The sequence below is a fragment of the Pongo pygmaeus genome, chromosome 7, assembly GCF_028885625.2.
Source record: "Pongo pygmaeus isolate AG05252 chromosome 7, NHGRI_mPonPyg2-v2.0_pri, whole genome shotgun sequence".
Lineage (NCBI taxonomy): Eukaryota > Metazoa > Chordata > Mammalia > Primates > Hominidae > Pongo > Pongo pygmaeus.
In genome coordinates, this window is record NC_072380.2 from 23357864 (window position 1) to 23380789 (window position 22926).

General features: G+C 45.9%; 1 protein-coding gene across 6 annotated transcripts in view; it reads left to right on the forward strand.

Annotated features, from left to right (window-relative positions):
• The window catches only part of CHMP7 (charged multivesicular body protein 7), a 37183-nt gene extending 14577 nt beyond the window's left edge, over positions 1-22606 (forward strand). For 3 of the 6 annotated variants that reach the window (XM_054498033.2, XM_063669360.1, XM_054498031.2), the window contains 9 exons: positions 9999-10170; positions 16033-16218; positions 17261-17394; positions 18831-18879; positions 19128-19247; positions 19530-19628; positions 19864-19924; positions 20747-20926; positions 21140-22606. In XM_054498033.2, the coding sequence (XP_054354008.1) occupies positions 9999-10170; positions 16033-16218; positions 17261-17394; positions 18831-18879; positions 19128-19247; positions 19530-19628; positions 19864-19924; positions 20747-20926; positions 21140-21201 (1063 nt within the window). In that variant the 3' untranslated portion in view covers positions 21202-22606. Of the gene's footprint in view, positions 1-7061; positions 7799-9998; positions 10171-16032; positions 16219-17260; positions 17395-18830; positions 18880-19127; positions 19248-19529; positions 19629-19863; positions 19925-20746; positions 20927-21139 lie in introns of all 6 variants that reach the window. The other 3 variants (XM_063669358.1, XM_054498028.2, XM_063669359.1) reach the window with 2 other exon arrangements.
• Positions 22607-22926: the final 320 nt, after the last annotated feature.

Consider the following 22926-nt stretch of genomic DNA (forward strand, 5'->3'; position numbering starts at 1 on the left):
TCCCTTTTCCGCTTTCAGTTTTCCTGCCTCTGCTTCAAGTTGTCCTACCTTTCCAGACCAAACCAATGTACTTCTTACATATATTGATTGATATCTCATGTCTCCCTAAAATGTGTAAAACCAAGCTGTGCCCTGACCTCCTTGGGCACACGTCCTCAGGCCTTCCTGAGTCTGTGTCATGGGCACACGTCTTCAGCCTTGGCAAAATAAACTTTTTTTTTTTTTTTTGAGATGGAGTCTTGCTCTGTCGCCCAGCCTGGAGTGCAGTGGTGTGATCTCCACTCACTGCAAGCTCCACCTTCCAGGTTCACGCCATTCTCCTGCCTCAGCCTCCCGAGTAGCTGGGACTACAGGCACCCGCCACCATGCCCGGCTAATTTTTTGTATTTTTAGTAGAGATGTGGTTTCACCGTGTTAGCCAGGATGGTCTCGATCTCCTGAACTGGTGATCCGCCCACCTTGGCCTCCCAAAGTGCTGGGATTACAGGTGTGAGCCACCGCCCCTGGCCAGCAAAATAAACTTTCTAAATTAACTGAGACCTGTCTCAGATTTTCTGGGTCCATATTTAATAACCATAAAGGGATTCTGAGTGGAATGCTCCCCACCTTTGACAAATCTAGCCTCTGACAAGCTAGATTTGACAAGCACCTATTGGTGCTTGGTACCAGCATGAGCTTACTTTATGGCTCAAACCAATGGGACAATTTGCTGAGGTCTGAGAGCAACCCGCCCGTCACCCCTCTGCCCCCCCCCAAGAGAATTACTGATCTCCCCAAATTTGGTTGAAATCTAAAGTTTATTTTGCTGTACAACTCTTCCTTTTTTTTGGAGTTTTACTTGCTTCCAACAAGAAAGGCAAGTTTTCCTGCTTCCATGATGATGGAAGATAGGTAACGCCTTTATGGAGTTTGAGCTCACTTCCAACAGGGAAGGTGAGTTTGTTGTTGTTTTGTTTGTTTTTCTGCTTCTAGGATGGTAGAGAGTGGTCTACAGCCTGAGATCCATTCCTAGATAAGCAACTGAATTGGGGTTTATCTTGGCTAAAGTTAAGATTAATAACCAGCTGGTCTTTATTTCTCCTTACCATTAGAGTGCTCAGGAATTATGTAAGTTGTGAGATTGTTTGTTTTGCTTAACTTTTTTGTTGTTGTTGATGTTTGTTTCTGTTTTTGTTGTTTCAGTCTTTCTCCCATTGGGTTTGACCAACTCTATCCAACTCAATCAAATCCGAAGGAAAGTTCCAAATTATGGGGAACAAGGCCTCTAAAGTGGCTAAATTCCCATACACAAAAAAAGGTGGTATACTGAGGGGAGAAAAACGGCCAACAAAAGAAAAAAAATAAATAAAAACTATATATATATATTTTTTTGAGACGGAGTCTCCCTCTGTCGCCCAAGCTGGAGTGCAGTGGCGCGATCTCGGCTCACTGAAAGCTCTGCCTCCCGGGTTCACGCCATTCTCCTGCCTCAGCTTCCCGAGTAGCTGGGACTAAGGCGCCCGCCACTATGTCTGGCTAATTTTTTTGTATTTTTTGGTAGAGATGGGGTTTCACCGTGTTAGCCAGGATGGTCTGGATCTGCTGACCTGGTGATCTGCCCGTCTCGGCCTCCCAAGTGCTGGGGTTACAGGCTTGAGCCACCGTGCCTGGCTGGCAAGGAAAATGTTTTATTTTGATTACTTAAGGGGTTTTATTTACATAACAAAGCCTCCTTTTTGCTAGCCAGGCCAAACTGAAAGCAATGGCTGTCCCCCTACTGTGCAGTTCAATAGCTAAGGTTCTGCCTTTTTTTTTCTCCCCTCTTCATGACAGCCTAAGTTTGGTTCCTAAATCAAGTCCTTTCTGGTTTGATAGTTGGTACTTCTGCTTTTTTTTTTTTTTTGAGACAGAGTTTCGTTCTTGTTGCCCAGGCTGTAGTCCAATGGCGTGGTCTCAGCTCACCGTAACCTCTGCCTCCCGGGTTCAAGCAATTCTCCTGCCTCAGCCTCCTGAGTAGCTGGGATTATAGGCATGCGCCTTTTGTATTTCTTAGTAGAGATGGGATTTCTCCATGTTGGTCAAGCTGGTCTCGAACTCCTGAGCTCAGGTGATCCGCCAGCATCGGCCTCCCAAAGTGCTGGGATTACAGGCGTGAGCCACTGCGCGGGACCAATACTTGGTACTTCTGAAATAGCAGCAATTTGTCCTAGCTGAACTATAATAATAAAATTTTGAATTTTTTTTTTTTTTTGAGACGGAGTCTTGCTGTATCACCAGGCTGGAGTGCAGTGGCGCGATCTCGGCTCACTGAAACCTCTGCCTCCCGGGTTCAAGCGATTCTCCTGCCTCAGCCTCCTGAGTAGCTGGGACTACAGGCGCGTGCCACCACACTCGGCTAATTTTTGTATTTTTAGTGAAGACGGAGTTTCACCATGTTAGCCAGGATGGTCTCCATCTCCTGACCTCATGATCCTCCCGCCTCGGCCTCCCAAAGTCCTGGGATTACAGGCGTGAGCCACTGCACCCAGCCCAAGATTTTTTATTTTTAAAGACACTCAGTAGTTAAAAGTCAACTTAATTAAAAGCTAATATTTAAAATGTATGTGTATGTGTATGTGTGCATAGGTGCGTGTTTGTATTTAAAAGGCCTTCATGGTTTTGTTTTTGTTTTTCTCTGCTAGGACCTTGTCTTTTTTTGAGCAAAAGCTTTTTTTCTTCTCAATTGACTCAATTCTGTTTTCACCTGATTTTTTTTTTTTTTTTTTTTTTTTTTTTTTTTTTACTAAAATAGTTATTGCAACAGAGGCTACTCTTGGGTTTTTAAGAAAGAGTATAGTTTAGACACTTAGAAATGCTTTGTTTAAAAAAATGTTTTAAGTGCACTGTAAAAGCATCATGTAGTCTAGCCTCATAATAATTCTCCCTTTTTGGAGACCCAGGATTCAGTGTGGGCTCCGCCCAGAGCTCAGAGATCCAGTTAAAAAAGACCTATCTAAGTAACATTGGTCTCCTTATACAATCCAGTGATAAATTTCTATAATTTTATGTTCAATTGGCAATTAAATCTGTTTTAATTTCCCTCTAGCTCACCAGAATTTCTCTTCAGAGCTTATAATGTAAATTTTGCTATCTGACTTTCACCTGAGTTGTTTCCTTTAATATGCAAATTTAAGACTATTTAGCTGACTACTGCCTAGCATTGTGAAACAGGTTATCAAGAATCTGAAAGTCTAAGATGAAGAAAAAAGGTTTTTATGAATCTGTAAGATGTACTTCTTCGATCAGCATACCTAATACATCTATGTATTTATGTGTTGTGTATACAATGTTGCACTCCTGAAAATATATCAAAGAGCTCTAATTAATTGTCTTGAAAAATAAAAGCATTTACGTCAAATACTTTATTAGAAAAAGGAAAGACTAGTCAAATGCTTTTTCAAGTTATGTGACTTAAGTAAAATCTTTAATAAATAAGCTATCTTTAAAATTATTGGTAAAGTAATATTAGAAATGTCTTAGGAATTGCCAGCATACATTTTTATTTGCATTTATTAATCAAGCAATTTCATACTTAACCCTGCCAAATACTATAAGGTGTCAAAATTTGGCACAGGGTATAAACCCAACCCAAGACAGAATGACCTCTGCTCGTGTAATCATTAATCAATAAGACATTGATATTGGTTTAATGAAAATAGCTACATCTTGAATTATTTAGTAAAATTACCATAACTTCTAATCTTGCGGCAGTCTAGGCAGTCTAGTCCACAGGCAGTAAGGAGGTTTCTTTTGGGAAAGGACTGTTACACATTGTTTCAAAGTTAAACTATAAGTAAACCTGCATGGGAAGGGAATGTTTAATTTTGTGAAAAACGACCAAACTGTCTTCCAAAGTAGCTGTTAGAGACAACCTGTCCTCAGAAGAACGCAGCAAGCCCCCTCCCCTAAATGCCCTGCAGCTTATTTCTTCCGAGATGTCGCCCCCACTCCAAGCTCCCAGAACTTAGGTACAGCTGTATCCACCCCCAGGCCAAACCACATCCTGGTACTCTAAGCCAGGTGGGGCAAGAAGTGACAAACAACTACAGGATGTAGACTAACCTCAGAAAGCCCATAGGCCCTCAAAGCCCTATATAAGTCCCTCACCTTAAACACCCTGTGCTGCCTCCTCTGACTGTTATGCAGCAGGCTGGCAGGTCAATGAACTTGCTTGCCTGACTTTGAGTATACTCGATCTTTCTCTCGGCCAACCTTACAGTAGCTGTACCAGTTTGCATTTCCACCAGCAATGAATGAGAGTTCCTGTTGCTCTGCATCCTCACCAGCATTTGGTGTGGTCAGTATTTTGGATTTTCACCATTCTAATAGGTGTGTAGTAGTATCCTATTCTTGTCTAATTTGCTGTTCCCCAATGACATATGATGTTGGGCATATTATCATATACTTATTTGTCGTTGGTATATCTTCTTTGGTGAGATGTCTGCTCACTTCTTTTATCCATGTTTTAATTGGGTTATTCTTTTTCTTTTTTTTGAGTCTCAAGAGTTCTTTGTGTGTTTTGGATAACAGTCCTTTATCAGAGATGTCTTTTGCAAATAGTTTCTACCAGTCTGTGGCTTATCTTCACATTCTCTTCACAGTGTCTTTCACAAAGCAAATAATAATAATAATTACATCTAATTTATCAATTATTTCTTTCATGGATTATGCTTTTTGTGTTGTATCTAAAAAGTAATCATGATGCCCAAGGTCATCTAGATGTTTTGTCTTCTAGGAGTTTTATTGTTTTGTGTTTTTACATTTAAGTCCATGATCCATTTGAGTTGACTTTTGTGAATGGTGTAAGATCTGTACCTGGATATTTTTTTTTTTTTTTGAGACGGAGTCTAGCTCTGTCACCCAGGCTGGAGTGCAATGGCACGATCTCGGCTCACTGCAACCTCTGCCTCCTGAGTTAAAGCAATTCTCCTGCCTCAGCCTCCTGAGTAGCTGGGATTACAGGCCCACGCCACCATGCCCAGCAAATTTTTGTATTTTTAGTAGAGATTGGGTTTCACTGTGTTGGCCAAGCTGGTCTCGAACTCCTGACCTTGTGATCCACCCACCTCAGCCTCCCAAAGTGCTGGGATCACAAGCGTGAGCCACCACGCCTGGCCTGTACCTGGATTTGTTTTTGTTTTTGCATGTAGGTGTACAGTTTTTCCAGTGCTCATTGTTGAAAAGACTCTTTGAACCATTGTATTGCCTTTCTTTTTTTGAAAGGTTAGTTGACTATATTTACATGTGCCTATTCCTGGGATTCCTATTCTGTTCCATTTATCTGTTTGTTTATTCTTTAACCAATACCACACTATCTTGATTACTGTTGATTTATAGTAATTCTTGAAGTTGGGTTATATCCGTCCTCTGACTTATTTCTTCAATATTGTGTTGGCTCTTCTGGGTCTTTTGCCTTTCCACATAAACTTTAGAATTAGTTTGTTGATATCCACAAAATAACTAGCCATGATTTTCACTGGGATTTCATTGGATCTACAGATCAATTTGGGAAGAGTTGATATCTTGATAATATTGAGTTTTCCTGTCTATGAATATAAAATGCCTTTGTATTTATTTAGTCCTTCATGGATTTCTTTCGTCAGAATTTTGTAGTTTTCCTTATGTAGAATTTGTACATACCTTGTTAGATTTATACCTAAGTATTTTATAGGGGGGTGCTAATGTAAATGGTATTGTATTTTTAATTTCCTATTCCACTTGATCATTACAGGTATATAGGAAAGGAATTGACTTTTATATATTAACTTTGTATCTGCAATCTTATTCTCATTGCTTCTTAGTTCCAGGACATCGATTTGGCAATTCTTTCATAATTTTCTACATGGATAATTATGTCTTCTATAAAGACAGACCATTTTATTTCTTCCTCTTCAGTCTGTACAACTTTTATTTCCTTTTCTTGACTAACTGTATTAGCTAGGATTTCCCGTACAGTGTTGACTAGGAATGGTGTGAGCAGACATTCTTGTGTTATTCCTGATTCCAGTGGAAAACGATCTAGGTTTTCACCATTAATTCTTATGTTGGCTGTTAAGGCTCCTGTTTGTTCTTTATCAAGTGGAGGATGTGTCCCTCTATTCCTAGAGTGCTGAGACTTTTTATCATGAGCTGGTGTTGGATTTTGTCAAATGCTTTTTCTGCATCGAGCGATATGATCATATGATTTGTCTTTAGTCTATTGGTGGATTATATTAATTGATTTTTGAACATTGAACTAGCCTTGCCTAGCTGTAATAAATTCCACTTTATCCTGGTGTACAATTCTTTTGATACATTGTGGGTTTCAATTTGCTAACATTCTATTGATGATTTTTGCATCTATATTCACAAGATATATTGTTTTGTGTTTTTTCTTTCTTGTAATGTCTTTGTGTGGTTCTGGCGTTAGGGTAATCCTTGCCTCATAGGATCAGTTGGGAAGTATTCCTTTTGTTTCTATCTTATAAAAGAGATGGCACAGAACTGGTACAACTTTTTTCTTAAATATTTGGTAGAACTTATCAAATGAAACCATCTGGGCCTAATGCTTTCTGTTTGGATGTTGTTAATTATTGATTCAATTAATTAGATATAAACATATTCAAGTGGTCTGTTTCCTCTTGTACGTTTTGGCAGAGTGTGCTTTCAATAAATGTGTCCATTTCGTCTAGGTTATCAAATCTGTGGACATACAGTTATTCATAGTATTCCTTTATTATAATTTTCATGCCCATGGGATCTGCAGTAATGTCCCTTATTTCATTTCTGATATTGACTATTTGTTTTTTCTCTTTGTTAGCCAGGCTAGAGGTTAATCAATTTCATTGACCTTTTCAAAAAATCAGCTTTAGGTTTTGTTGATAATCTTTTGAGTTTGTTTTCAATTTCATTGATTTCTGCTCTTTTTATTATTTTTTCTCTTCTGTTTAATTTGAACTTAATTTGTTCTTTTTATAGATTCCCAAAATGGAATCTTAGGTTATTTTAGATCTTTCTTCTTTTCTGGTTTGCGCATTCATTGATATAAATTACCCTCTATACAGATTCACGGATCCATCCGGGTGGTCCGGGCACCACTGGCGCCCCTCTGCAGCTATTCCCCAGTTCCATTTTCTGAAGCCACAGGTCAGAAGCCGCTGTAGAACGCTTTGCCGAACTACAGGATCTTGAAGGGGGCTTAAGGTGCAGCTACCTGCCGCGCAGGCGCAAGCCTTTCTTTCCGCACAAAGACCATGGGAGGAGGGGTCGGCGCAAGCGCTCGGTGTCTCTCTGAAAAGAACTTCATCATCCTGCCTCCCGGCTTACCGAGCGCAGCGCAACGCATGCGCCTTGAAGACTTACGGAACTTATTTCACGCTCAGGGCGGCGGTAACGTGTGAACGAGAAGGAGGTGGTCAAGTAACGGAAGCCGGGAGGGAACTAGGGCGGAAGCGGACCAGGGCCAGGCTTGTGTTCGGAGCCTTGCCGGGGCTGGGGTTCCGATGTGGTCCCCGGAGCGGGAGGCCGAGGCCCCGGCCGGGGGAGACCCGGCGGGCCTACTGCCCCCAGAGTGGGAGGAGGACGAGGAGCGCATGTCCTTCCTGTTCTCCGCTTTCAAGAGGAGTCGCGAGGTGAACAGCACCGACTGGGACAGCAAGATGGGCTTCTGGGCACCGTTGGTCCTGAGCCACAGCCGCCGCCAGGGGGTGGTGCGCCTGCGTCTGCGGGACTTGCAGGAGGCCTTTCAGCGCAAGGGGAGCGTCCCGCTGGGGCTGGCCACGGTGCTGCAGGACCTACTGCGGTGAGGGGCGGGCTGGGGCCAGGGCCGCGAGGGCGGGCGGGGGCAGCTCTCCGAGGGCCGGGCCCTGGTCCTGTTCTTTGCACAGCGCACTGCGCCCAGGCCAGTGTCTGGCCCAGAGAAGGCATCCACTGTGTGTTCAGAAGGCGAAGAAGGAAAATAAGGAGGCTGGGCTAGAGAGGCTTGGAGGGAGAGGAAGAGGGGACCTGGAGAAAGATTGGGGGGCGGGGATAGTCCGATTAGATGAGTTCCAGAGAAGCCAGCCTAACAGAGGTGACAGTGATTTGCCTGGACTGGGACCCCGTTATGTTGTTGTTTCCTAAGGGCCTCCAAATTTGAATGGCCGTGGAGCAGAAGGTCTAAGAGATAGGATTCCTTAGCCTAGGGAAGGTCAGAGCTAAAAAGCGGGCATTCGTGGGGAAGAGGCCTGTAGGCATCTTGCCAACAACCCCTGGCACAGCTCATTCGTCTGGCTTGTCCTTGGCACAGGCTTTTTGGAGCAGAGAGGACGTGAAGGAGAATGAGGGCTTTGCTGAGTATCTGGGTGCCCTTAAAAGGTCTGTAGGAGATACGTGTGCGACAGGTGCAGTGTTTTGGCGGTATCTGAGGGTGACATTGATAACTAATACATGTACAGTACTTCCCAGCATGGAGATACTTTGCATGCACCATTTGACCCACTCAGCGGTCTCGTGGTGAGGTGATAGAATTATCCTCAGCAGACAGAAGAGGAAACTGAGTTTCAGAGAGATCAAGTGACTTACTCAGAGTTACACAGCTAGTTAAAGGTGATACCGGGACTGGATGCCTGGTCTTTGGATAAGTCATTTGCACTTCAGTGTACTTATCATTCTGAGACCAGCCTAGCGTGATACCTCTCTCAGTGAAGGAAGGAGAAAGTCAACTCTGATGTTTTTTGTTTGGTTGTTTTTTGTTTTTTTTTTTTTTCAGTTTGCTGCTCTTTCTGATTAAGAGATCTCCCTTCTCCACTTTTGTTCCCAGTACCTTCCCATTGGACTGGACATTGATATTGCCCAGGATGGTCTCGAACTCCTGGACTCAAGCGATCCTCCCACCTCAGCCTCCCAAAGTGTTAGGATTACAGGCGTTGAGCCACTGCACCTGGCCAACAAGGCTTTCTGAGATTGCATACAGTGGAAACCATTTTCGTTCATGCCTGAAGCAGGGAACAGGAGAAACAGCTGAAGAAGTCAGTGAGGGATGAGACCAGAATGGGCCTCCTTACTGTAGAAGGGTGATCATCTTCCACTTCCAATCCAGACACTTTAATACCTCTATGGTATTAAAGTCTCTTCTCCTGACTGCTGGTGCTCCACTGAAGCTTCCTGGTGCTTGCCTGGGTCCTGAAGAATTTCTGAGGGTGATACTTCTCCACAGAGGCAACGTCGCATAGTATTAGTATTAAAAGTAATGTCAAAAATCACAATTACTTTTGCACCAACCTAATGGTTAACAGCTTTTGCTTGAGGGCCAGCTGGCCTAGGCCTGAATCCTGGCTCTGCCATTTGCTAAATTATGTGGCCCTGTGCAAATTTTATACTGTCTTTAGCAATCAGTTTGACGAATTCTAAAATGGTGTTGATAATTGTACCTAGGTTTATTGTGAGGATTTGAAGAGATATTCCTTATACAGCCTTCAGCATAGTGACTGGCCCGCGGCAAGCATTTAATAAATTGAGCTGCTGTTACTGTTACCAGCACCACGAAATAGTTACATCGTATCCTCACTCTTGCCTTGGAAGAGCAAGAAGTCCTTCTCTGTACATCTTTGTTTTCTTCCTTATGTCTTGCACTCGACATTTTACTGTTTTGAGCACCAATTGTAAAAGGAGATCTCACCGAAGGCCCAGAAGCCGCCTGTGTTTCTGTTGTCTTAGTGGAGCACTTGCCTTTTGGTTCCAGACCTATCATGGTGTAGATTTGGCCTCTCTGCTTACCTTCTGAGTCCCTCGGTTTTCTCATTCGTTAAAATGCTCATAAGACCACCTCCCACGCAGAGGTGTTGTGATGCTTAGAGCTGGAGTATAAACAATGCTGCGTGTCGTTGGCACAGCATAGGTGCTTAACAAATGGTCATCATGATGATGATAAAATTCCTCTTTTGGGGTAAAGGGGGAGCTGGAGACTGGAATGGGACATTGCATTAAGTGCGACTACACGCCCTTCTTTTTCTTCCCTGCAGTCGCGGGGAGCTGCAGCGGGAGTCAGACTTCATGGCCAGTGTAGACAGCAGCTGGATCTCCTGGGGAGTCGGGGTCTTCCTGCTGAAGCCTCTCAAGTGGACTCTTTCTAACATGCTGGGAGATAATAAGGTTCCAGCTGAGGAGGTCCTTGTCGCTGTGGAGCTGTTGAAGGTGGGTACTCAGAAGGGGGTGTCTGGGTGTCACCTGGTGTGATCACAGCATCCTCAATGTCCCTTGTGTGCGTTCTTGAAAAAAGATTGTCTCTTTTTTTACATGATGACTGAGTTGATAACTGAGTTTACCTGCCCTCCCTTGTACTTGTGCTTTGTATATATATTCATTAGTGGGACTTGTACATTTCAAAGGTTAGCCTTTGTCTGGGAATTTTCAGTAACAGTGGATTATTTTCTAGTATCTGTAGGGATTAATGTTGAGCAGCAGTTTAGGAAATGCTTTGCCTTCTGTAGTTTACTGACAAGAGTTTCTCAGGGTTCCTGAGGACCTTGTGGCTTTCAGCGTTGCCACCTCTAAACTGGCCCACTCAGCTCCACTTTCCTACTTTGTGACCGTGCCCTTTCCCCTTCCAGCTTTCTGATGGCCTGCCTTCTGCTGCACATGCTCTTCTCCCTCGAAGAGGCCACTGGGACATGGTCCCGTCCTAGCCTCCTGGTCAGTCAGCCTCCTCCCGGCCTGCCCTTCCCACAGCCTTGATCGCATGGCTCATTGCTCCACTCCCTTCCTCAGCAACACCCTCAGCTCCTTTGCATCTCCTTTGGTCCACACCAGGAGACCCCCAGCAAATCCGTAGCCCTCAATCAGCCACATGGGGTTTACCACCCCTGCTGGAGAAAATCACCTGTCATCAGACTGTGTTCCCCTTCATGGTCCCCAGCTGTGGGAGGCCCTCGGAGCCACACCACAGCCTTATTTCTCTTTCTCTCTGTCCCCTCACACGCTCATTCCATCCTGTGTCCTCTTTGCTCTCTGCAGGCACTTCACTGAGAAGGTAGACTCAGGATTCCTGAGTCGGCCTACAGTTTTCTGTCCTCTTACCCCAAGCCTGACCTCCTCAGAGCCCACCTCCTCCTGTGCTCAGAGTGTAGTGTCCTTCCTCTGCCTCTCGTCTGCTCTGCGTCTGCCCTGCCCCTCTTGTCCCTTTGTCCCATCGGCTGGCCTCTTGCCTGGTATGTTCCGTCTCACTCTCAGCCTGTAAACCCCAACCCACTCAATGCTTTTCCGAACACCGATTGTCTCTTTTGTGGTACCTGGGCCCTGCCTAGTGACTGCTGTTTCCTTCTCAACCGACCTTTGTGTCACCACTTCCTACCTCCCATTCACTCTGTCATCCGGTGCAGACCTGCTTCAACCACACCCTCCACCCAGACTGCTGTGGATGAGGTGATAGGGGCGCGCGCGTGTGTGTGTGTGTGTGTGTGTGGATGAGGTGATAGGGGCGCGCGCACGCGTTTGTGTGTGTGTGTGTGTGTTTTGACTGAGCACCTGGTGACCAAAGGACATTGCAGAGAGTAGTTATTTTTGAAATTCACAGACCAAGCCTGACCTCAGGGCCCTTACATAGCCCTAGAGGCTTCACACAGCTGGAGCCAGCCTGGAATCCCCACCCCTCACCCCAAGAGAAGCACCCATTTCTCCTGACCTTGAGAGACTCCAGCCCACTCTGCCTCAGATTGAGGAAGAGATCTCCAAAATCTGGCAATCTGTCCCTGTCCCCCAGGATTGTTGACTAAGCAGCCCACATTTTCTTCAGGGCAGCCCCTCTGCTCCATCTGCACCCCTTCCCCTCACCCACGCGGTTATTCCTCTGCCCAGTGGCCTGGTCTCCAGGGCTCAGTCAAGGTCCCCGCAAAGACTGCAGGATGGTTTGGGTGGTTCTGGGCCAAGCTCAGGTCCTCTCTGTGGTCTTTCTCTCATCTCACATTGTCCCCCAGCCTGGGGCAGAGGAGAGGTAGACCCATGGGTCCCCACAGATGAGGTTTGTACTGGCAAACAAAGAAAGCTTGCTCTTGAGGTAAATTTTTTTTCCCAAGCCCAGACAGAGAAACAGCCAGTAACTTTTTACTTTTGGATGGTACTGAAGAATACAAAAAAGCAAAAATTGTCCATTATTTTGTTATTTAAAAAAAAATACAAAGAAATGAAAGTTTTCTTTCTGTTCATCCAACTTTTCTCTCTTTGGGTACTCTCTTCCCATTTGTGTGAGAGTGCATGAGTGTGTATGTTTACATACTTATGTTTCCTTAATGGCTTTGTCAACTCTAGTTCTTCCTGAAAATCTTATTGTTTCTTGTCTGTCTTTCCTACTAGAAGGGAACAGTGCCATGGGCCCTGGGACCCTGGGAGCAGTGCCTGATACCTGGTAGACAGTCAATAAATACCTGTTGAGTGAGTGAATACACACGCACAGACACATGTGTACACATCACTCCATTTTTTTCTAGAAATGGAATTGGTGTGCACCCTGCTTTGTTTTCTTTCCACTGCATTATATCAGGCGCCTCTTTCCAGGCCCCACACAGTATGGATTTACTTGATTCTTTTTGATGCCTGCATGATAATCTATCGATATGTCACAATTTATGCAACAGGTGCTCCGCAGATGGACATTTCAGTCATTCCAATTTCTCTCTCCATTTTTCCATTACAAAAAAATGCGACTTGTGCAGAGATCTATGTACTTCTCCCTTTATTTTTATGGATTTGATTTTCGGAAATGCATATGTGCCTTTTCAATTTTAACAAAAATTGCCAAACTACTTTTCAAAAGTTTGTAATAAGTTGCATTTTCATTAGGGAGTCCAGTCTCCCCACATCCTTGTCAGCACTGGATGACATCAGTCTTTTAAATCTTGCCAACTTACTGGGAAAAAAAAATGATACGTCCTGTTGTGAATTGAGCATTTTTTTCACCTATGTACTAGCCATTTACATATCCCCTTCTGTGAATTGTCTGTTTATATCCTTTCCTGTTTTGTATTGTGTTATCTTTTTTTTTTGAGACGGAGTCTGTCGCCCAGGCTGGAGTGCAGTGGTGCCATCTCTGCTCACTGCAAGCTCCGCCTCTTGGGTTCACGCCATTCTCCTGCTTCAGCCTCCGGAGCAGCTGGGACTACAGGTGCCTGCCACCACGCCCGGCTAATTTTTTGTATTTTTAGTAGAGATGGGGTTTCACCACGTTAGCCAGGATGGTCTCGATCGCCTGACCTCGTGATCCGCCCGCCTTGGCCTCCCAGAGTGTTGGGATTACAGGCGTGAGCCACCGCGCCTGGCTGTATTGTGTTATCTTTTATTTTAATCTGTATTCTTTATGTATTATAGATAGAGATATATAATGTATTTAGTATTAAGGATGTAAATATTGTTTCCCAGTCTGTTGCTTGCTTAATTTTTATTTATGATGTCTTTTACCATATAGAAGGTTTCATATTTCTGTAGTCAGATCTCTCAGACTTTTCTGTATGGCTATTGAATTTCAGGTCTTGTTTAGGAAGGCATCTTCTCACTCAAGCTTAAGTGGATATTCTTTTATTACTTTGTACTTTAATTTTTTCCGTTTACATTTCCTTATTTCAATACTTATTTTTGTATATGTGGTGGGGAAAAGCTCTGTTTTCTTCCAAATGGATAGCCAATTGTCTCAGTGTCTTTTGTTGATGTCGTATAACATTAATTTATTTGTGTGTGGTTACTGTGCAGTTACTGCAGTAGTTGCATATCTGGTAGGGCAGTCAAATCAGTGAAAACTCGATGTCTGTGTCTTATTAGGCTCTTTTCCACCCTTTGACACTGTTTATGAGTCGCTTCTTAAAATGCCCAATTTCCTTGAATTTGTTTACATGACACTGCAAGTTCTCCTTGGTTCCCCCAAAGCAGTCCTTCTGTCTCTCTAATGTGGGTTCCTTCACTTCCTAAACAGTGGTCTTCCTTCAGCTTATTACTTTCCTCCCTGAATGTCCTTGGGATCTTTGCTGTGGATATGCTGAGGACTTTCAACATTGTATCGCTGTCCTGCCGTCTCCTTTGGGTTTCAGATTTGTATATCCACTTATATGTTGTATACATATTCTTGGATATCGCTCAGACATCTTATTTATTTATTTATTTATTTATTTATTTATTTATTTATAGATGGAGTCTCGCTCTGTTGCCCAGGCTGGAGTGCAGTGGCGCAATCTCGGCTCACTGCAACCTCTGCCTCCCGGGTTCAAGCGATTCTCCTGCCTCAGCCTCTCAAGTAGCTGGGATCACAGGCGCTGCCACCACGACCAGCTAATTTTTTGTACTTTTTTTAGTGGAGATGGGGTTTCACCCTGTTGGCCAGGCTGGTCTCAAACTCCTGACCTCAGGTGATCCACCCACCTCGGCCTCCCAAAGTGCTGGGATAGAGGCGTGAGCCACTGTGCCTGGCCTCTCTCAGACATCTTAAAACATCATATCCAAGATGGGACATTTTGTCTTTCGTTTAAACTAGGCTTTTCCTCCTGAATTTTTTCGTATTAATAGCATCACATCCACCAGTCACTCAATCCATAGTGACTTTCCACTAGACTTTCTCCTCCAACCCTACATCCAGTTACCAGTGTTATCTTCTGAATTTTGTTTGTCTCCACCACTCCTCTTTCTGTGTTTATTATTCAAATAGTCTGTGTTCAGCCCCACATAATCTCTTGTGTAAATGGTCTCCTTGCCCCTAATCTTAATTCTACAGTCCATCCTCTCCCAATTGGCAGTTAGCTTTCTGTTAATTTAGCCATGTCAGTTTCCTTCAGTGACCACCCACCATCTACAGAATAAAGGATCATCATAAGATACTACACTTTCTATAATATAGGAGTGCTTCTCCTCTCTCTCCTTTCCCCTCTACATTTGTACACACGCCGCATTGACCGATGCTTCTATGCTCATGTTCATCTCTCTTCCTGAGATACCCCTATCACCTCTTCACCTAGGAACTTGCTCACTCTTCAGAATTCTGCTCAACTTTTTTTTTTTTCAAGAAATCTTGAATCCCCAGGCAGTCCTTCCCTGTATTTTCATAGCATTCCATACACACCTCAGTCTTTCTTGTTTCTGGTAGTAATTTCCATGTATGAGCAAAATGGTGACATTATTTCTTGGAACTTATATTTCTTAGTCTTGTCACTAATCTTATCCCATCTGTTTATCATGTACTTTTCTTTGTTTTTTGTTTTGTTTTGTTTTGAGACAGAGTTTTGCTCTTGTCGCCCAGGCTGGAGTGCAGTGGCGCGATCTCGGCTTACTGCAACCTCCGCCTCCCAGGTTCAAGCGATTCTCCTGCCTCAACCTCCCAAGTAGCTGGGATTACAGGTGCCCGTCATCACACCCAGCTAATTTTTTATGTATTTGTAGTAAAGACGTTGGCCAGGCTGGTCTTGAACTCCTGACCTCAGGTGATCCGCCTGCCTCAGCCTCCCAAAGTGCTGGGATTACAGGCATGAGCCGCCACGCCTGGCCCTTTTCCCTTAAGAATTTTTACAGACTCAGTAATGTTTGTGTTTGCAGTATAGCCAATTGGCAGGAAAATGGAGAGACTACAATTGGAAGGGAATTAGATATCATTTCATCCACCCTCTTCAGAGAGTGATACTGAGGACTAGTGAGGCTGTGACTGGCCCAAGGTCACCCAGGCTAGGCTGGAAATCAGGCCTCAGCTCTCGTTGACAGCTGTTCTACCTCACCTCACCTCCTCAGTCTTCCCTTGGGAAACCACAGGCCAGGGAGAGGCAGGAGTGTAAAATCCACGATGGGCGTGCAGCGCAGAGCTGGCTCCCAGCATCTCATGTGCCTCATTTCATATAGAGTCACCAAACTTTCCTCCAAGGCCTAAAAACACAGATCCTTCCTCCTTTTTGAAAAGCCGCTACTCTGGGGAGGATGGGGTTGGGATTCCCGGGTGCTTGCCTTGTGTGATCATGGTTTTGAAGCTCAGGGTCAGGGTCCCTGCATCCCGTGGCAGTGGCCAGGGCCTGTCAGCCAATGTTGCCTTTCCCACAGGAAAAGGCTGAGGAGGTGTATCGTCTGTATCAGAGCTCGCCCCTCTCCTCGCACCCCGTGGTGGCCCTGTCAGAGCTCAGCACCCTCTGTGCTAACTCCTGCCCAGATGAGAGGACCTTCTACTTGGTGTTGCTGCAGCTGCAGAAGGAGAAGAGGGTCACAGTCCTCGAGCAGAACGGGGAGAAGGTATGGAGGCTCATCTGTTCATTCACTGACTCAGCAGTGATTAAGTACATACAGTAGTGACCCCTTACCTCAGATTTTGCTCTCTAGAGTTTCAGTAACCTGCCGTCAACCATGGTCCAAAAATAATAAGTGGAAAATTCCAAACATTAACAGTTCCATAGATTTCAGTTGTGCACTGTTCTGAGTAGTGTGATGGGACCTCACAGTATCCCGCCTGTATGCCGTAGTATCCCGCCTGTATGCTGCTTTGTCCAGCATCTCCCCGCCTGAGTCACTTAGAAGGAGTCGTCTCAGTGATGAGATCGACTGTCACGGCATTGCAGTGGTTGTGTTCAAGCCACCCTTATTGTACTTTTTTTTTTTTTTTTTTTGAGATGGAGTCTTGCTCTGTCGCCCAGCAATGGCGCAATCTCGGCTCACTGCAGCCTCCGCCTCCCGGGTTCAGGCGATTCTTCTGCCTCAGCCTCCCGAGTAGCTGGAATTACGGGCATGCGCCACGGCGCCTGGCTAATTTTTGTATTTTTAGTAGAGAAGGGGTTTCACCAGTTGGCCAGGCTGTCTTGAACTCCTGACCTCAAGTGATCTGCCTTCCTTGGCCTCCCAAAGTGCTAGGATTACAGGTGTAAACCACCGTGCCTGGCCTATTGTACTTAATAATGGCCCCAAAGCACACGAGCAGTGGTGCTGGCAGTCCAGATTTACCAAAGAGAAGCTGTCAAGTGCTTCCTTTAAGTGAAAAGGTAAAAGTTCTGGACTAAATAAGGAAGACAAAATATCATTTGCTGAGGTTGCTAGGATCCACAGTAAGAATGAATCTTCTATAGGAAAAATTGTGAAGAAGGAAAAATGTTTACATAGCTATATGTATAGGGTTCGGTATTCTCTGAGGGTTCAGGCATCCACAGGGGGTTCCATTCACAGGAATGTATCCCCCATGGATAAGGGGGGCCTGCTGTTCTCATATGCCCACCACCAGCATTCCTGCTTGGGAATTTCTCAGCCTTTGTGCTAGCAGCAGTAGTAAATTCTCCCTGTCCCTCAGATTGTGAAGTTTGCCCGAGGGCCACATGCCAAGGTCTCTCCAGTCAATGACGTAGATGTTGGGGTGTACCAGCTGATGCAGAGTGAACAGCTTCTCTCGCGCAAAGTGGAGTCCTTATCCCAGGAAGCAGAGAGGTAACTTTTAACCCTGAACTGAGCCTCCTCCCCACTGTAGCTGGCCCCCAGAGCCAGCAAAATGTTAGTATATGTGGGCTTTTAAAAAATAGGTGGTTTTTGTTTTTTTTTTTTAGCCAATTACAAAAGTACTCACTGCTCAATGCAGAAATCATGGAAATCACAGAATATCACAAAAGAAAAAAAAATGAGGCCTCTTTTTTTTTTTTTTTTTTTGAGACGGAGTCTTGCTCTGTCGCCCGGGCTGGAGTGCAGTGGCGCGATCTCGGCTCACTGCAAGCTCCGCCTCCCGGGTTCACGCCATTGTCCTGCCCCAGCCTCCCGAGTAGCTGGGACTACAAGTACCCGCCACCACGCCCGGCTAATTTTTTGTATTTTTAGTAGAGACGGGGTTTCACCATGTTAGCCAGGATGGTCTGGATCTCCTGACCTCGTGATCCACCCACCTTGGCCTCCCAGAGTGCTGGGATTACAGGCGTGAGCTACCGTGCCTGGCCTTTTTTTTTTTTTTTTTTTTTTGTTTCCTCAATTGAGACAGGGTCTTGCACTGTCCCCCAGGCTGGAGAGCAATGACATGATCTTAGCTCACTGCAGTCTAACTCCTGGGCTCAAGCAATCTTCCCGCCTTAGCCTCCTGAGTAGCTGGGACCACAAGTGCGCACCACCATGCCTGGCTAATTTTTAAATTTTTTGTTGAGATGGGGTCTCACCATGTTGCCCAGGCTGGTCTCACACTCCTCGGCGCAAGCAAGCCTCCCACCTCAGCCTCGCAAAGTGCTGGGATTACTGGGGTGAGCCACTGTGCCCAACTGAAAACATGAGTCTTAATGCTTCCCCCACAGACCATGACTGTGAATGTTATGTTTATGCTCTTCCTTGCCAGTGTCCATTCAACTAATATTTATTGAGCCAGGCATTGTCTTAGGGACTGGAGATATAGCCGTGGGCAAGACAGGTCCCTGCCTTTGCAGAGGTCTTTCTGAGGGGCTCTTCCCCTGCCCTTCCCCCCGAATGACTGTACAAGGAATTCCTAATAAAGACACACACTCTGCCAGGAGGACACAGACATTGAAGTCTGTCTTCCAGTTGGGAAAGCCTAGCCTTGTTGGGAGGCAGAGGATATGTCCGAGGTCATTGTTGGTGTTAACAATTCATTCCCTGTCTCCCCAAAATGAGAAGAGGTGTATGATGTGCCCTGTTTGCATGTTCTGTCCCTGTGGGTTGAAAAAGCTTATCCTCAGTCAGCCTGCTTGAGCCTGCCTGTTGACTTGCCACAAGAGTTTTTGCCATCAGCATCATTTTTCTCGCCACTGGATAGAGTGAGTTTAGTCTTCAGATTTAAAACCACCTTAACTGAGTGCTGCTTTCAGGGACCCTTGGGACCCTGCCACTCCTGTCCTGTGGCACAGTCATCTTATCTGTCCCTTTGTTTCCAGGTGTAAAGAAGAAGCCCGCCGGGCATGCCGAGCAGGGAAGAAGCAGCTGGTGAGTTCTTGTCTCCTCCAGCCCCATAGCAGTGCCCGAGGCAGGCCTGGAGCGATGCCCAGCAGTTCAGAGGGCAGCCTGCTGGGGTTTTGAGGGGGACAGAGTCTGCAGGGGGCCCAGGCACCACAGCTTATTTTACAGATGGGAGGGAAGAAAGCTGGGACATCCTTAGCGTCTGGGAAGGGCTGTCTTCCTCTTGCCCTTTGGCTCGCCCAGTTCAGCACTGACCTAAGTCTCCATGCCCCCAGGCACTGAGGTCTCTCAAGGCCAAGCAACGGACAGAGAAGCGCATCGAGGCCTTGCATGCCAAGCTGGACACTGTTCAAGGCATCCTGGACCGGATCTACGCCTCCCAGACAGATCAAATGGTAGTCACTGCCCTCTGCTCTAGCACTCGGCTGGTCTCTCTGTGTGTGTTGGTCACTTGCAGCTTCGGCTTGGCTGTTTGGAGGATCCCTGGGTTCTTTCAGGATGTGACTGGGGTTGCCTTTGCCTTTCCAGTCAGGAGGTTTGGACTCAGTGGGTATAGGGTAAATCGAGCTTGGGTGCCAAAAAAAAAACCCTAAAGCTGCCTTTTGGAGTTGAAACAATATTGTATGTATTTTGCCAAATGTCTGTCCTTTGCACTGATAGCTTTGCTTTGTCTTTAGGTTTTTAATGCCTACCAGGCTGGGGTAGGAGCACTCAAACTCTCCATGAAGGATGTCACAGTGGAGAAGGCAGAGAGCCTCGTGGATCAGATCCAGGAGGTACAGAAAGGGGCCAGGGAGGGACACACAGAGAAGGAAGTGACGGAGGACAGATTTGATTTTGTTGCACATCCTTTTTAACGAAACTTGACTTGTGACCTTGTGAACTTGAGGAAGCTTTCCTTGATTCTCACTTGGGGCAGGATTGCTTTGTAACCCTAGATATTTTCCACCAAAGACTAAGATGCTCAGAGCCACCATGCCCAGCTCAAGGCTTTGCACTTGTCTCTTACAGCTCTGTGACACCCAGGATGAAGTTTCTCAGACTCTGGCTGGTGGGGTAACCAATGGCTTAGGTGAGTGGACAAGGTGGTTATTTTTATTTTTATTTATTTATTTATTTGTTTTAGATGGAGTATCACTCTGTCACCCAGGCTGGAGTGCAGTGACGCATTCTCGGCTCACTGCAACCTCCGCCTCCTGGATTCAAGCGATTCTCCTGCCTCAGCCTCCTGAGTAGCTGGGATTATAGGCACGCACCACCACGCCCAGCTAATTTTTCTATTTTTAGTAGAGATGGGATTTCACCATGTTGGTCAGGTTGGTCTCGAACTCCTGACCTTGTGATCCACCCACCTCAGCCTCCCAAAGTGCTGGGATTATAGGCGTGAGCCACCGTGCCTGGCCCAAGGTGATTGTTTCTTCTTTTCATCCTGGAAGACTTCGCTTCCTTGTGCTGTGATGAGTTTGACGGTAGATTTGCTTTTCCGGGTGCAGGCAGGCCTCTCCTAGCCTGCCCTCCCTGGGGCTCATCTGGAGGAGCAGTCAGGGAATTGCCATTTCCTCCTTGACAGCCGTGCTCATGACCCATCTGTGCTCCAGCATTCCTTATTCACAAGGCTTCCGACTGGAGGATCCTCCTTCAAGGGCAGGGGGAGTCAGGGTCAGGTCCGTGGGGTTAACAGAATATACCTCCTTGGTGACTTAGCTCGGAGTGTGGAAGAAGCATCTCTGCTTGAAGCTACCCTCAGTCTCCTGACTTCCGGGATTTTTTTTTTAATATGCAAGGAGGCCTGACATCTTTTGTAAAGCTAAGCGGGGTTTTGGTAACCTCAGTCATGTACTCAATGCATTTCTCTCTGGAGTTTATGCATCTTTATGTTGTCTTTTCTTTCCAGATTTTGACAGTGAAGAACTGGAGAAGGAATTGGACATCCTCCTTCAGGATACCACCAAAGAACCTTTGGATCTGCCTGACAACCCCCGCGATAGGCATTTTACCAACAGTGTGCCTAACCCTAGGATCTCAGATGCTGAACTTGAAGCTGAACTTGAGAAATTGTCCTTATCAGAGGGAGGTATGGAGCTGTTTTCCAAGGCCTCTGGCGGGCATGTGGCCTTCTGGCTGACAGAGTTGATGGGCCCAAGCCCAGTTACTCCATTTGCCAGAGTACCAGAGCCCTGTAGGGAGTTGAGGGTTTGTTGATATTAAGACTCAGTCTCTTAAACACTGGAATGTCTTCATCTTCGAGATTTTCCTGTTATAGTGTTGTCATTTCTTTGCCTTGCAGGTTTGGTCCCAAGCGGTAAATCTCCGAAAAGGCAATTGGAACCGACTCTAAAGCCATTGTAGGACCCTCAAGTGAAGGACCCTCATGTAAAAGAGAGACCAGGCTTGCTGGGTGTGTACATAGTTATTTAAACAAGAAACTCTCAGAATATGTTTGGAAGAGGAGGAAGGAGAAGTACTGATTTTATCTGGATGCTATTACTTACTACGGGACAGATAGAATTTCTGGAAGCGATGCTCCAAAGGCTTGCTCCCAGCTGTATCATGGACCTGCCTTCTCATCTTTCTAGTGCCACGATTTATACAGTCCCGTGTCTGACCTGTCATTTCATAGCCTGCAGTTCTTGCCATTGGCACACTTAGGTTTGTCTTCACCCACCAGCTTCGTTCCAGCCCACGAAGGGGAAAGATTTGCAGCTTTGCCAAATCTGAATCAGTTCCCACTTCCCCCTGCGGTTTTTTAGAGGGGTTTATCCTGTCGCTAATGTCAGTTAAATAACTTATTCCTGTCCCACTTGATTTCACTGGTAAGAGAAGAATGAGAATGAAATACTTCAAGGTTTTATTTGAGGGGACTTAGCTGCCATTTTATGGATAAACATGTAGTATAAAAGGTTTTTCTCTAGGGTCATTTGTCAGAATTCTCCAGGTGTTCAGAGAAAGAGGTCGCCCCAAGTGGCCCAGAGTCGTGACAGTCTGGAGGGGCTGGTGTGGCCGGTGGGCACTGCCTCTTCATCTGATGGAGCAGGAGGTCTGCCGGTGGGGGAAAGGCTTCTTCCGAGGCTTCTGCACTCGCCTGGGAAGAGGCCCAGTCACTACAGGACCCTGAGATGTCCAGACCCCTTATGCTTTTCTAAAGAGGCAAAATTGTTGCCTTGGCCCCATCATGGAATAACTTAAAAATACATATCTATCTTCCAGAACAAGCCACACAACAACACACCTCCCCGCCTTGAGCCTGGCACACAGCACTGGGCTCTCTGAATTTGGAAAGCGTTTCACTTTGTGGCCTACTGCTCGGGGCAGGGGGGCTGAGCCAGGATGTGCAATAGAGCAGGGGCTGTGCCCTCTGCCAGATCTGCCGGGAGCTGCCCGGGCCACCCGTGCACCTGTCCTGCTTCCTGCAGTCCCCGCTCCCTGCCTCCTTTGAGGGACTAGGGAGGGTGGGGTAGGGGGACAGACGGGAAAGGGTCTGAATGCTCTGGCAATGGCGAGAAGAAACGATCGCCACACTGTCACTCTGCTGCCCAGCCACCAGGATTTCTGCCTGGAGCCCTTTGCCCTGTCCCTGCTGCCTGAGGTGGCGTAGAGCAGAGGAGAAGAATTTGCTCCAGGCCAGGAGCACAAATCATTGTTCAATGAATTTCTCTCCAACTCGACCTTGGTAAACGGAAATGTTGGGGGTGAAGAGAAACAATCACTATTTTTTTTCTTTTTTATCTGGTAAATAATTAAAAGAAAAACCGAACACTTGTCCCGTCTCCTCTTTAGGTTGTATCAAGTGTCTTGTTCTTGGTGCATCCCCATGCTTCCAGCTTCTGCACACTTTGGTTCTTTCTCTTAAGGCCACAGGAGAATATGGAGAGCCTGATCGTGTGAGCTTTGAGCTGTGGCAGCTGCTGCTCCATCCAAGTGGCCACTGTCACTGAGCTCTCCTGGGGAGGACTCATTCTTTGAATGGCCTCCCTGGTATTAGCAGTGTGCCATTGCTACTGTTTTCCATTGCCTGGGCACTATAAGTGGCCTAATTTTTTCTGCCCATGTGATTGTATCATATTTTAGTGTGGC